The sequence below is a fragment of the Suncus etruscus genome, chromosome 14 (genome assembly GCF_024139225.1).
Source record: "Suncus etruscus isolate mSunEtr1 chromosome 14, mSunEtr1.pri.cur, whole genome shotgun sequence".
Lineage (NCBI taxonomy): Eukaryota > Metazoa > Chordata > Mammalia > Eulipotyphla > Soricidae > Suncus > Suncus etruscus.
Genome location: NC_064861.1, coordinates 91,730,862 through 91,746,809, shown reverse-complemented (window position 1 = coordinate 91,746,809; position 15,948 = coordinate 91,730,862). Strand labels below are relative to the sequence as shown.

Below are 15,948 nucleotides of genomic sequence, written 5' to 3'. Positions count from 1 at the left end.
GAGCACCACTGGATATGGCCTTAAAACCAAACCAAACCAAAACTATATAAGATAGAGAATGAAAGTATATAGTGTAGGAGGTAAGATACCCTACACTGCCAGGAGTTACTCTAAGTACTGCTGGGGGAGGCTAAAAAAAGGAAGGAAGGAAGGGAGGAAGGGAGGGAAAGAAAGAAAAAAGAGAAAGAAAGAGAAAAAGAGAAAGGAAGAAAGAAAGAAAGAAAGAAAAAAGAAAAAGAAAAAGAAAGAAAGAAAAGGAAGAAAGAAAGAAAAAGAAAAGAAGAAAAGAAAGGAAGGAAGAAAGAAAAAAAGAAATGGACAAAGCAGGAAAGGATAATTTAGCAAAAACAACATTACAATTGTTTTAGTTTATCTATTTTAATTTTAGTTGCTTTTGGTTTTCTGATTTTTTTTTTGGTCACACTAGATGGTGCTCAGGGCTGGCTCTGCATTCAGGGATCTCTTGTGGGGACTCAGGGGACCCTTTGGGATGTGGGTGATCAAAACGAGTCCATCATGTGTATGGCAAGGGCCCTACCTACTGTCCTGTCACTCCAGTGTCTATTGTGTTTGGCTTAGAGAACACTGCATTAGAAGATAAATTCCCTCTGTATTAATCATTAACCTTCAACAGAACCTGTGACTAACACAGATCTTAGATTTTTTTTTTTTTTTTTTTTTTTGGTTTTTGGGCAACACCCGGCGTTGCTCTGGGGTTTCTCCTGGCTGTCTGCTCAGAAATAGCTCCTGGCAGGCACGGGGGACCATATGGGACACTGGGATTCGAACCAACCACCTTTGGTCCTGGATCGGCTGCCTGCAAGGCAAACGCTGCTGTGCTATCTCTCCGGGCACAGATCTTAGATATTTTATAAAACCTTTAACATCTCTTGAAAGAGCAATAATAGCTTTGATCCTGGGTTTGCTTCAAAACTATTTCAAAACTACCCAAAACTATATCCTCATTGACTCCTGTTGGCTCATCCCCAAGTTCTGGCTGTTTTTGAGGCTAGAAATAAAACTTTATCTTTGATCTCATTGTGGCATAATATCTTTTTTTGCTTGTTTTGCTTTTGTTTGTTTGTTTTTGGGCCACACCCAGTGGTGCTCAGGAAATACTCCTTGCCCTTCACTCAGAAATCGCTCCTGACAGGCCCAGAGGACCATGTAGGATTCCGGGGAGCAAACCTGGACTTGCCCTGGGTCTACTGAATGCAAGGCAAATGCCCTACCATTGTGCTACCACTCTGGCCCCACGCTTAATATCTTTTATTTTTGTGTGTATGTATGTTTGTTTTGGGTCCATACTTGGCTTAGGACTAACTCCTGACTCTGAGCTCAGGGGTACCATGTAGTTAGGGAAACACATAGAATGTTGGGGGATATAACCCAGGTTGGCCTTATGCAAGGCAAGCACCCTACCCACTAGAGCCTGTTGGTAAATATTTGTGCCTCTTTCATAAACTCTGCCTCAGGTGAGAGTCACCTCTCATGATTTAGCATTTGAAGATGGATCCCCCAAAGAATCGACCATGGTGAGCAGCCTTTAAAAGAGCAAGGGGAGGGGAATCAAGCCATGTGCTCCTCAAAGATGGAATGCAGAGACACAATGCGGTGTGGACACATGCTTGAATCTTCAGCAACCCAAAGACCACAAGGCATGACCATGCAAAACCAAGGCACAGAAAATGCATGCCAGGAAACCACCCTGCAGTCTCCCTTTAAAACTCTCCAGGCTCACATCATTGCCTTTCAGGAACCACATAGAGGATTCCAACTATGACCGTCACTTTCAGGACCTCCTCCGACAATGCTGATCTCGACATCAAGGACTGTCCATATAATAGACAAGTCCCGTGTGCTGTGTCTACTCAATGGAAATACCTGGGAAACATCATATTCTTTCCAGCTGAAACAAGGGAGACCCTCATGGTCTGGAGGCATCATGGACTCAGGTATCTCTGACTATGTGTGAGGAGAGGGGAGCTTTTACCACCACCACAGTCTATGGACTCCTCACCTTTTTGATCCTGCAAAGTTACATTGTGAAGCCAGAAGACACTAAGCACCAGAAGTGCCTTGTTGAGTATCATCTTCCTTCTCTTTTTCTTCTTCTTCCTCCTCCTTTTCTTTTTCCCTCCTTCTTCTCTTTCTTCTTTTTTGCCTGCTCCCACTGTTGCTACTACTCTTCTTCCTTGCAGGACAACTGGTCAGTCAGAAAACCTTTCAAAGATTTTATAGCTAGAATAGTTCAGCCCTTCTTTCTCCTACCTCTTGCCTTTCTTTCACTTCCTTCTCCTCCTGATCCCTCCTCTTCTCGATTAACTCCAGTCACCTCCTCTCTGCTTCCCACTTGTCATGCCCCTTCTAATATCCTCCTCCTCTTCCCCACTATCCCCATTCTTCTCCTTCTTTTCAATCTCTCCTCCTCATTCTTCTCTTCATGTCTTGTCTCCCTTTCTCCTTTGGTCTTGTTCTCCATTGGCTTCCCTTCTTCTGTCTCCCTCTGTCCCAAGATAGAGGTCACTTATATATGAGAACAAGAAGCACCTGGGTTAATAACTGGAATCAAACACAGTCAAGGATGAAAAGAATCCTGGGTAGAGGATGTGGAATTATTTCCATAGCAATCATATGAGAGGGAAGAAGCAGCTGGAGATGAGTACTTACTTGTCTTGAATCTTCCAGGCCTTTAGAAGCCAGAGCTACTTAGGACCCCCTGGAAATTGGAGGGGCAGGTTTGTTTCCCTGATAACAATCTCTGTACTGGGTGCACCTTAGGCTTGGTCACCTGTTCTCAGGTTGCCCTTAGTGATTTACTTAATAGACGGTTCATGTTTTTGTAGATCTGAGGACTAATCAACACAACACACATGTGTGTCACAACCCTGTAAAGTAAAATTAATTACAAATGTTGTAAAACACCCTATTGTATCATGCCTGGGATCAAACCAGGGCTTCACGCATATGCTCTACCTCATGAGTCATATCTCTACTCCCTTGGTTTTTAATTTCTATGATTTCTGCTTGCCAAAGGAGGATGAATGGCCTTAAAAATGGGAAAATCTCATATTAATCCAAATAATTCTTGTATGCAGAATATAACTTGGACATTTTCTTGATGTTCTAGAATGTTCTGCTGAAGCCAACCTCAAAAAAGTCTCTCTATACTATTAACTGTAGGCCATTTCCAATGATAATTAAAATTTTTTTGAAATGCTTGACTTTCATAGACTCAAAGAATTATTTTTCTCAAAACATTTATCTAAAAATTAGCCTGTTCTGAAATTTGATTCGTAGGGAAGGGAATTAGAGTGATGTATTGGTTTTTCTTAAGCTGACCTGTCTCTGTATGCCCACACCCAGCCTTTCTTCCTCTCTTGTTAAAATTAGTTGGTCAGCATTCCCTGTGTTTATCTCCCACCTGGATTCCTCTTCTCCTTTTCTTGAGATTGGCAGGAATTCTGACATCGGTTTAAGTTCCAACAGTGTCAACTCTGGGTCTGTTGATGTTACAAAAAGCCAACTCCCATTAGATCCCCTTGTACCTCCATATCAGGAAGATGGAACAATGGAAGGAAATTATTTTAAAGTGATGGGAAAACAGATAATGTGTTTCTGAGAGCAGTTTTCTCTTTCCCATGCCTCCCTTCTAGAAAATTCTCGGGCTCTGAATCTTTCACGGTTGAGCTGCAACCTGACCACTTCCTTATTGCTGAATATTCAAAGTCACTTTGTGCTCTGTTCAATAACATTTTGTCGATAACCCCAGTCCCAGTAACCCCATTAATACACACATGGGTGATTTTATGGGCCCTGTGCCTATTTGTGAATTCACCCCAGGGCAGCACTAACCCAGACAGCCTTCCATCCAAACTGCCCCTTGATGGAAACCAACCCACCCAAAATAATTCCTTTGGGGACCTACAATCTCACCTAACAAGCAAGTAGGGGGTTAAAAGAGCCAAGAACATCCTCCCTAGAACCCAAAATCTTGTATGCAGAGACTTTAAGAAAGTTTTTGGAGACAATTAGGATCAAGAGTGAATCTTAATAAATATCCTGATATTTTGGGGGAGTCTGTGGGAGGGTCCTGAGTCATGGCAGGGGACATAGTAGATACTCCAGCTGTGCAGGTGTCCTGTAAGCCCCCCAAAGGGGCCTGGCCAGCGGAGAGTGGACGAGAGGCTTACGAACAACCGCACCTTTATTTTGCAAAGCTCAGATCACACAACCGCACCTTGAAAAAATCTAAGAGAGGTTAATAACAAGGCCCAAGACAGAATTTCCGTTCGAAGGCAATTTAATGTGATCCTGCATCCTCTTATATAGACAGGGTAAGAGGGGCAGGCAAAAGGCAATGTCAATCATGCTTAATTATCAGTTTCCATGGAAACACCTTGTAACCTTGGGTAGGGGCTGCCTAACTACATTCCAAAACTCTTAACAGATTTATGGTGGGGATAGTTCTCAGAAAATAACTTTATAAAAAACAATGTTGCACAAAAACAATAATGAATGCCTTGTTAACTTGAGAATGTGGGCTAGGGGAGTATAGCTTCATTCCTGGTACCGGGCCGTGTTCCTCTCCTCTGGGCTACAAGGTTATTTATTACTTTTTGTGGCTGCATTTTTTCCTGCTGGCTCAGAGGCTTTGTAGGAAACAGCACGTAGGACTGGAAAATGGCAGAGAGGCTTCTGCAAAAATGGCCACTGTCAAGTCACGGTAGCCAACACAGCTGGACTTGAATTAGGAGCTCAGGCGATTTCATAATGTTTTTCAGTAGACAAACACTTCTCCTCATGGCCTTCTTGAAAAAATCTGTGGGTGTCTAGAGTAAGCCAGCTCTTGCCCACTCTGTGCTTGGCAGCCAAGACAATCCTCCACCCCCACCGATCAGTGTTTCAGGGGAAGAGCTTGCCCAGAGTTCCAGCACCAAAGTGTCCAAGCACCAAAGCAGAGTTGTGGGGTTTCTGAGGTTCACCCCACAGAACTCTAACATAGTCCTGACATCTGGAGGCTCCCCAAACTATGAAGGACAAGTACATTTTCTCCAGGCTTGAGGACCTCCCTGTGACATCATAGAAGTAGCGATTGAAGCATGGAAACTCAGACTTGGTGCTGAAAAAGGGACTCAAATAGAATAGTTAGTCTCTAAGGAAAGGAGCAAAAGAGACTGTAGCTTTAGAGAGCATCATGGCTTTATTAATAATAATAATAATAAATAACAAGATTAAGAGAATAACCACTAGTACAGAACAATAGGACAGCGGATAGGGTGTTTGCCTTTAATACAGCTGACCAGGGTTTGATCCCAGGAGCCCGAGCACTGTCAGGACTGATCCCTGAACACAGAGACAGGGATAAGTCCTGAACACTCCTGGGTATAGCCCCAAAGCCAGATATAATTAAGCAAAAATATGACAGACCTAGTGAAACTTGTAAACTCCTCTAGGACCAGGTTAGAGTCACACTATTTATATTATTAATAATACTAATTATTAACAATTAATCTAAGTGTTAATAAATCAATTTTAATAAATCTAATTGATCTTTAACCAACTAATTATTAATACTTAATAACTACCCATACTGATTAATGATTATTTATATTAATTAATTTGTAATACAATTGTATTATGTCAGTAATATTATATTATAATTATTATATAATTAATGTTATGTAATTTATTATTATTATTATTAGGGTTTGGGTGTACAGCACCATTCTCAATGGCAATTCTTGGATCAGAGCTCAGGAATGATCGCTGTTAGTGCTTGAGGCACCATATGTGATTCCCTCATCCACTCTAAATCCACCCCTTGTTTGGATCTTTGAATCCAAAGCCTTGAATCCAAGGCCACCAGGTGAGTTGGATATATGGCTAGTACATTTTACATTATTCTGTTACGGTGCCAACTGTGTGAAAATGCCTCTTAAATTAAACTAATTCATTCATTGGTTTTGGGGCCACCCAGCAGTGCTCAGGGGTTACTCCTAACTCTGTACTCAAGGATAATTCCTGGCAAGTACTTGGGGAACATATTGGATGCCAGAAATCAAACCCAGGTTAGCCACATGCAAGAAAAACACTATATTTATGGTACCATCATTCCAGCCTTTTAGTTTTAATTTTTATTTTGGGGGTCTACACTTGGCAGAGCTCCTGGCTCTGTGCTTACCCCAAGTAGTATTCAGGGCTTGTGTGGTACTGAAGACTTTGTCAGGGTCATTGCTGCTGTAGATACAAGCCAGGTGGGTGCCTTACATCTATGCTAGTTCTCTGGCCTCTTTAAACAACTTCCTTCACTTAAGTATTGATTTGCTTAATTGGCTTAAATAATGTTTTATAGCTTAGTATCAAATGGCTAATTAATAGGATATCAATAGTGGCTTTCAACATTGGAGAGAGAGAAAAGCCATATGCCTTATTTCTTGCTTTCTGTTCTTCTATCAGCTTCAAGGTCCCTAATAAAATGTTATTAGTTCTTGGAGGTAGACCAGTTGTCCCAGGAGGAAGGCAAAGGATAATGCTTCTCTGGGGTAAGAGACAGTGACATTGATCCATCTTCAATTTCCTCAAAATATTTTCTAAATGAGACTTGGTGTTCTGAAGAGAGAAAAGCTCATGGTATTAATTACCCATTCCCCTACCCATTGATCTCTTTTCCTCTGACCATTGACTGTGATCTCTTTTCTCAGGGTCTGAGTCTTCTCCATGAGCCTCAGATTCAGGCAAGAAGGCAAGTGATTCAACAAGATACAGGGTCTTCTCCATATGTTCACCTTCATGGAAACAGTGTGGAATGGAGCTCTAAAAACAGACCAGAAGGCTGAGGTGACAGAATCTGCCAAGGAGACATGCAGGAGATCCTGGAGAGACAAGACCAGCTACAGGGATTTCAGAGAATGGTCAGCCTATAGCCCATCAAGAGCTCCAGATCAGTTGCCACAAGCTCTGAGCAACAGAATCTACCTATTATCAGGTACTTTGGGTAGAAGTAAGGTGAGTGATGCCAGAAGAAGGAAACTCACACTGCTGAGATTACCAAGAAGAGGGGGAAGGACCTGGTATTAGCCCCTCAGCCTGAATATTAACTGACCCCAGAAGACCCTTTCTTACTCGTGAAACCTCTAATACAACTCTAATACAACTCCCTGATCCCATTGCCTTGGCTTTGTCTCATTTTGATCGGAAAGAAAAGGTAACACCATCACAATCATCTTTATTTGTAATTGTGTGAAACATACATGCATGCTTTATTTCCAAAGCTGGTTTGGCAGTAAAATCAATGAGTAGGACACAGATCAGTGTTGACTACGTTCTCAAAACTGCAAAGAGTTGATTGATAATGGCTCCAAGATAAGATAGAAGATTTTAAACAATCTCACATACACGTAGGCATACACTGGTGCAAAAGCACAAAAGTGACCCACACCTGCATGATTTCCTGAACATTATTGGATGTTAGTCCCATGGGAACAGCTCTGAAGGAAGATCTTTCATCTTCTCCCGGTATAGTTTATCAAAGGTTTCTGCTTGGGCCACCGTGAGGTGATTTTTCCAGTCTCCAGTAACACCTGATAAAAAATAAAGAAGAGACACAGATTAGGTTATGTCAGATCTATGAAATCAGACATCTCTTGGCCCAGACATAATATTTAACTCTACCAAATCCTGACGCAGAAAAGGACAGCTAAAGAGTCTTCACTTAGGCAAAGATGGTTAGAGACCCTTTGCTTTGCTTTTCTCTTGGTTGGTTTTTGGGCCATATCAGGCAGTCTCAGGCTTGACTCCTGGCTTTGTGCTCAGGGACCACCTCTGATGGGGCCTGGAGAGGGCAGAGCAAGGGGGAAGGCAAGGAGCAAATCTAAGCTTCATGCAAGGCAAATGCTTTGTGCCCTGTACTATCTCTCCCACCCCTCCTTTTTCTTTTAAAGAATAGAAATTACTTTGCCCCAGACTAATCTTAGTCTGAAGATAGCAATGTCTGGATTTAGATGGCAGAATATTTAGGGGGGTGTTTTGGGAGTTTTCTCCCTTGGTGGGATGTGCTTTCTCTTCTTGGGCTTACCTATATCTCCTATCTTACTTCTTTTTTGGGGTCACACCTGGCAGTGCTCAGGGGTTACTCCTGGTTCTATGCTCAGAAATCGGTCCTGGCAGGCTCGGGGGACCATATGGGATGCCGAGATTCAAACCACCGTCCTTCTGCATGCAAGGCAAATGCTTTATCTCCATGCTATCTCTCCGGCCCCAACTATCTTACTTCTTATATGGATATTATATGGCTTTCTATACAGCTATGCCATTTTAGTACCGATTTTCTATAAATAAATAAATCTTTAATTAAATCACCATGAGCTACATAGACAGAAAATTGTTTGTGATCAAGTTTTAGCCATAAAATGTCCAACATCTGTCCCTTTCATCAGTACACATTCCTACCACCAATACCCAGTCTCCTCCCAGCTGCATGTCTCCCTGGCAGACAATTTTCTTTTTTTTCTTTTTGTCTTCTTTCTTTTTGGTTTTTGGGCCACACCCAGTGGTGCTCAGGGGTTACTCCTGGCTGTCTGCTCAGAAATAGCACCTGGCAGGCACGGGGGACCATATGGGACACCGGGATTCGAACCAACCACCTTTTGTCCTGGATTGGCTGCTTGCAAGGCAAGCTGTGCTATCTCTCTGGGCCCAGCAGACAATTTTCTTATCTCTCTCTTTCTCTCCCTTTTTTTCTTTTAGACACTGTAATTTGCAATATTTTCAATAAAAGTTTTTATGCCTATCACTTTTCTTCCTTTCAGAGCCCAGTCAGAGTGATCGTTTCCAACTTCCATTGTACTAGTGTTTCTTTCTCTGTTACAGCTGATTCATAATGCTTCATTTTTATAATCACTTCTTAAATAACTTAACTTCAAATGCAGTTTTAAAGTCCTGGGACAGGGGCTAGATGTTCATGAAGCTTTCAAAGATAGGAATTTGACTGAGAAAAGTCCTCCTTCTACTCTGCCCATGAGTAGTGTCCTTCCACACACAAAGTACCAGACTGTCACCCCAGTTGTCCAAGCACTCCAACCCTCAATAGCATCATTGATGATCTGTGAGTAAAGTTATCTGTTTCCAAATTGCAGTTGTATGAACTACAGAATATAGGGCTCTATTCAAAGGGAAAAAAATCTAATTAAGTCTCAAATCTCTGAAAATGTACCATTGATTCTAAAAACAAACCAAAAAGCACAACACAGCAAATAACAATGATTACAAGAGTCCAGGAAAGCACCCTGTTAACAAGGCCACCAAAGTAATACTCCTTGATCATATGGCTCTGGATGACAGCCTGACTAGGCTGAATATGAAAATGATTTATTTTCTCCTTTCTATGCCACACCATCTTGGATATATTTGAGAAAACGGTTTTGGCCATGCTACTCTTCTCTATACCCTGGAGATTTTTCATCTTGAATACAAGGATGAGGTATACTTTGTATTTTATACAAAAACTTTGCAAAGTTTTTTCCTGTTTGTTTAATTTTGTTTGGGGTCACACTGGCGGTACTCAGGAGACTATATGGGATGCCAGATCAGTCTCATGCGAGGCAAATGCCATTCCCACTGTCCTCTCACTCTGGCTCATTTCACAGTCTTATAGCAAGATGAGCTTTCAGCCAAGTGAAAAATATGTCCTGTTCTTTGATGAAAAAACACTGCTTGAGATATTTCCTTGTTCAGGAGACTTGGCGATGCTAATACCCAAAGAGTTTACTAACACATGATCATCTGCCCAAGTCTGAGTGTCCTTTTGTAGGTCATTCAGTCTGGTCTGTTTGGAAGCAGGTGGGAATTTATCTGCACTCTCTGTTTAGCACAAGCCTGTCCATACCAATATCTGATTGAAGAAATCAGTCTATAAATTTCACACAACTCAGATGCTTCCCATTGGCCAGAATTAGATTCAGCCAGTGTCTGGAGCCATAGATCATGACTATGAGATAATTTCTCTCACACAGGTTATGGGAGAGGACCAGTGGTTGATGGTTGATTATGTGAGTGAATTCAATCACTTCCCGGTCCCAAACTTAGTGTCCCATTGTACAGCACAGAATTTTTCTCTTACCTTTTCTGAATATGGGAGATTCTTTTTTATTTACAATGCTTTCGTCAATGGAGGAATAGTTGGACATATTATTATTTTTCATAACCTGGAAGGAACAGTTGTTGAGGACCAAGTCTATGGCTTCCAGTCCTAATTCCACACCCAGAAATTGGCTTATCTTCTTCACAGTGTTTCTCAGGTCCTGAAGATAACCACAGAAAAGCAAATGCTGGAGAAAGGAATATTACTGAGAGATGAGAGGGGAAAAAAAGTCACCCAGGGAAAAAGAGAGGAGGAACAGTGCAGCCTTTAGAAGTAAGAGACCTAGAAGTGGGCAACCCAGGATCTGACATGTAAGTATAATATTGAAAAGGAGCTAGATACCTATGACCAAGAAAAATGCCAGAGAGTTGACAAATATATGAGTCCAATTGACAATCTTATGACTCCATCACGTAAAACTGAGCCCAGAACTACCTCTGACTAAGGGATCCATACATTTATTTACAGTGTCTTCCTGCTTGCAGTGTTTGGCATCTACAGGAACCTGCAGGAGAAGACAAGAAGTTTGTATAAATCTGTGGAAGGACTTTGCTGGAACTCAGGGACAATTCCTCTCAGTGTTCTGGTTAAATTTCACAAGAAAACTGACAGCTTTAGAAATAGATGTCAGAAAGGTTGTATAGGTAGCTGGAAGGCTCCCCCAAGAATGAGTTAGTTGGACTGGGTATTGAAAGTAAATGCACATGTTAGGAAGGTACTAACATGGGAAGTAGGAAATCTCCAGTGACAGAATGGAGGCGCTGAGTGGCAGGTGGAAAGATAAAAGCTAGCATCTTTGTTTTTCCTCCATATTTTCAGTGACAGAGCCTTTCTGTTCTCAGTGGCTCAGCATTCTGATTTTTCACCCCTTCTCTCAGGGATAGGCTCAGCTCAGTACTTGCCCAAGCCAGATTATTCCATCTTTCTCTTTATTTTTTTTTAAACAGACTCAAGTACTGCTTTTGAATTTAGTTTATTTTAGTTTTGGGGGGACATACCTGGCAACACTCAGGAGTTATTCCTGGCTCTGTGCTCAGAAATCAATCCTGGCAGGCTCAGAAGACAATGTGGGATGGCAAGTATCAAATCCAGGTTTATCTCTGATAAACTGAATGCAAGAAAAATGCCCTACAGCTATGCTATCACTCCCACCCTTTCCCCCATCATTCTCTTTAGAGCAGGGGTCCTCAAACTTTTTAAACAGAGGGCCAGTTCACTGTCCTTCAGACTGTTGGAGGGCCAGATTATAGTAAAAACAAAAATTATAAACAAATTTCTATGTACACTGCATATATCTTATTTAGAAGTGAAGAAACAAAATGGGAATAAATACAATATGTGGCCCGCAAGTTTAGAGGATATTTTGCTTGTGTTAGCCTTACGGGAAAGTGATACAGTAGGATGTATCCTGGTATGCATTTTGGGGTGTGAAAATCAAGTTGCTTTCACAGGTTCTTGCTCTCTGACCCCACCCCTGCCCCAATGAGTAGCACCCTCTGCTGTGATAAAGAGGAACCCAATATCCATGTGACTTCTGCATTCAAGTCTCTGGGCCATAAGAACATACCTATCTATGCTGTTAAAGAGGCACAGACAAGGGGCTGGAGAGATAGTATAAAGGTAAGGCGTTTGCCTTGCAATCAGAAGGACGGTGGGTCGAATTCTGGCATCCCCTATGGTACCCCAGCCTGCCAGGAGCGATTTCTGAGCATAGAGCCAGAAGAAACCCCTGAGCGCTGCTGGGTGTGACCCAAAACCAAAAAAAAAAAAAAAAAAGGAGGCACAGACAAGAGTGTGGGTCTGGGGAATGTTCACCCAAAGTGGGATACCCCTGCTCTGCAGAAAATGTGGTTATAGGCACAGAGGAGGGGGAAGAGGTAAGAGGGGGTGCAGGTAGGATGGGGGAACAAAAGTTTACCCTTTTCAGTTCTTCATAGCTCAGCAACAGGAAGTTGTCATGCTCTCTCATGGATAGCCAGCCGTGGACATGGTCAAACCATGACCCATAGGGCACTGCAGAGAGGGGGAGGCAGAGAAAGGAGAGGGTCATCCCATGTAACAGAAGACCCCCTACATATCAGAACTCAGTGTGCATGCTGACTTGTCTCTACAGTCCATGTTCTCCTAGTGTTTAGTGAGGGTCTCTATAGAGTTCCCATCTTGGCACCCCATTTTTTTTTTGTGCAACTACATAGCTACATGGATCTTGAAGACATCGTCTTTCTAAAATATCTGCCTTTGACTATTGCCATGGAAGCTATTGTCCCTTGGAAATGTCCTCTCCTTCTTCTATCTAAGACTTTATCCTATGTTTGAAATCCAGGTTTTCTGTGTGTTCATGAGATAGATGATGCATTCCAAATTGTATTACACAAGACCTCCTCAGACATGTTTCCTTGGGAAATGCATTTTTTTAATTTAATGAGCTCTCAGGTCAAGTCTTTCCAACACTTAACTCTGAATGTGTTCTACTTTCTCTGCTAGGATCACAAACTGAAGTACTTAAGGGACTATGTCCAGATATGCACTAGGACTGGCTCCCTACAGTGCTCCAAGAACCACTTATCACAGCCAGCAATTGAATCAGACCTGGCCATGTGCAAGGCAAGTTGCTTACATGCTGTAGAATCTTTCCTCTGACCCTGAAAGCACTGTGAACCCAATGGTTTGTAGAGCATATCTGAGCACTTCTGACAAAAACTGGCAGGAAATCATGATCACTTGGAGTTCTGCTTGGTCCAGCTGTCATTTATTTTTTTCAGACAAAATTTGACCAAATGTACCATACAGCCTTGTATACTGCTCCGGTATATCATATGAAACCTGGCATATGAAGGATTATTGCTTTCCTTCCGTGGCAAATTGAAAGCACAAAAGTCCCTCTGAATAGTTTATTTATAGTAGCCAATTGTTGGTTTACAACTGTCAATGATTATGCAATGAATTTTGAGAGAATTGAAAAATGAGTTCTTAAATCACTAGTGCAGGAGCCAACCTTATACCTTGAACTCATATATTGGTAAATAAAACTCTTCTTAAACACAGATGTTTATGTGAGACTTGCCCACAGGTAGTAATCACATATCAGGATTTTTGTAACAGTTGTATCATGCAGTATATAGTTAATATTTTGCTAGAGTGATAGAATAGGAAGGGTGTTGGTCTTGTACATGGTCAACCCAAATTCAATCCCTGGCACCCATTATGGTCCCCCAAGCATTGCCAGGAGTAAGTCCTGAGCACACAGCCTTGACCACTGTTGAGTGTGGCCCCAAAACAAAAGCAAACAAAACAAAAGGCAAGGTCAATTTAGAAAAAACTCAACTAGATTCTTTACAGGAAGTTTACATATGCCTAACCCAGACAATAGTGACATGGGTGCTGGAAGAAGTGGCCCACATTCATACATTTGGATTACAAACAAGTTAAATAGCATGAGGAATTATTTAGGGAAGCACAATTATGAGAGAAGTCACAACATTTATGTGACTCTGGATAAATGATCTTAAATATAGGACTTCTAGAATTGATGGAGGGGAAGAAGAGAACAAAATTTCTATTTATTCTGAAAAAATAAGAGGACAACTTAATGCCACACCTGTACCCTTGCAGACATGACTGACATCAAAGAGGTCTTGATAAGTTAAGTCCTCTCATGTGAGATCAGGCTACTGTATTGAAAACTCTGGGTATTTTCTTTTGGAAGATATTTGGATCTAATCTCCTCCCCCACACCACCATCAGAAAACCCAGCAGACACCAAGCCCACTGCCACTATCTTCCCAACAAAAAAGCACCCCGGCTCCTCAACCAACCTCCACAAGAAAATAATGACCCCCAATAATTCACAAGTAGCTTTGACTTGGCTGATCTCTGGCATTCTCAGAAAGATAGGGGAAACATTTTCCCTTTTTGCACGAACTACAACAGCCCAATGCTTTTCCCCAACACTCTGCAACAGAAAAGGCCCAACTCCTCATCTTTTTTGGGGGTGGGATCATACCTGGCGGCACTCAAGGACTACTCCTGGCTCTGTGCTCAGAAATCGCTCCTGGCAGGCTCGGGAGACCATATGAGATGCCTGGAATTGATCAGAGTCTCCACAGGGTTGGTCATGTACAGAGAAAACGTCCAACCACTGTGTTATTGCTCCAGCTTTCAACTCCTCATCTTAACCTTATCAAACTGCCAAGTTGTTACATTTGTTTTAGATCTATAGATCTTGGACTATGTTACCACTTGACACCTGAAAATTTTATAGTTGTCTCATCCCAGAAAATTTGGTGGGAAAATTTCATAAAAATCTATCAAGATAAGTGAGCTTAAACAGTAAGACTGAAGGAAGCAGCAACTAGCATGAACCAAAATTCACTGAATTTTGTAACACCATAAAGAGAGGTAAAGATATTTCTAACTGACCATTGTCATTTAATTTTTGATAATTCCATTTGCCTTTGTGTTGTAACAGTACTATAAATTAAATCTGTCTGTGCTTGCCTGAAGGCAGGCTAGGGTGATGGTTGGGAGATCGGGAACATGGGTGAAAGGAAGATCACACTGGTGGTCAGATTGGTATTTGAACTTGTACTGCCTGAAACGACCATATCATGAAACAACTTGGTAAATCAGTTTTTAATAAAAATTAGTGGAACAGGGGTAGTACAGGGGTAGGGCATTTGTCTTGCATATGGCCAATCCAGGATGGACCTTGGTTGGATCCATGGCATCCCATATGGTCCCTGAAGCCAGGAGCAATTTTTGAGCACATAGCCAGTAACCCCTGAGTGTCACCAGGTATGGCCCAAAAACATATATATGTTGAGAACAAATGAAGGATTAGAGGAACAACGATAAATGTGTTCAGAAAATAAATGCAACAGGCTCCATTGCTAAATATTTTTTCCCTGTGGACAGTCAGACCTGTGTCTGGCAGGAACAGGGAGGCTCCTGACCTAATCTTCTCCACCAAGCTCAAAGGGTGTGGCAATGGGGAAGCACTAACACCAGGTGTAGAGAATGAAGATGGCAGTTCTGATGACTCAAAAGTGGCAACCACCTAGTGAGCTTCTAAGATAAGGAGTTTAGAGAAGATATATAGAGGCTGTTCATAGAACTCAAAGAAAGCATAGATTGAATTAACAGAATATAAGTAAGAATCAAGAGTATATGAAGATAGCAATTAGAAAACTCTAAACTAAAGTAAAGGTCTGAAAAAATTAGTATGAAATGAAAACCTCAATGTAAACTTGTAAAGTCTCTCCAACAAAGTAATAGCAGCTGAGGATAAAATCAGTGAGCTGGAAGATGAGATACATAACAACTCCATACAACAGAGGAGATTGGACAAGAGTCTTAAGTGATCAGACAATGGAAAAAGTACTTAAAGGATTTGAACAGATGAAAATAGAAGTTTTTGATAAACTCAACAAAAATAACATAATCATTGGAGTCTCAGAGACCCAGGTAGAAAATCCCTATGAAAAATCAACGGTCAAGGATATTATTGCAGAAAAACTCACAGAGCTACCATATTTTCCGGCGTATAAGATGGCTTTTGAAACAAAAAAAAAGTCAACTGAAAATCAGGAGTCGTCTTATACGCTGAGTATATCCCGAAAAATGTTTCAATATGCCACTAAATGAAAATCGTCTAAATATTGCCACAAAACGAATTTTCCAACTCGATCCTGCACCAGTCACTGCAAGGCTGCTCAGACCACCTCTCTAACTCAGCCAATCCAAGCAGGCTTTTTATATATGCAAATTATACAATGTTCTGTACCCGAATCTACACTGTAAAAAGCCTG

At 41.6% G+C, this 15,948-nt stretch overlaps 1 protein-coding gene across 2 annotated transcripts in view; it reads right to left on the bottom strand.

Moving 5' to 3' along the window:
• Window positions 1-7,264: 7,264 nt before the first annotated feature.
• The window catches only part of SULT2A1 (sulfotransferase family 2A member 1), a 54,112-nt gene continuing 45,428 nt past the window's right edge, over window positions 7,265-15,948 (bottom strand). The window contains exons 4-6 of one of the 2 annotated variants that reach the window (XM_049786517.1): window positions 12,060-12,154; window positions 10,121-10,301; window positions 7,265-7,583 (exon numbers count right to left, since the gene is read on the bottom strand). In XM_049786517.1, coding sequence (XP_049642474.1) covers window positions 7,471-7,583; window positions 10,121-10,301; window positions 12,060-12,154 — 389 coding nt within the window. In that variant the 3' untranslated portion in view covers window positions 7,265-7,470. Of the gene's footprint in view, window positions 7,584-10,120; window positions 10,302-12,059; window positions 12,155-15,948 lie in introns of those variants that run through there. The other variant, XR_007502280.1, reaches the window with a different exon arrangement.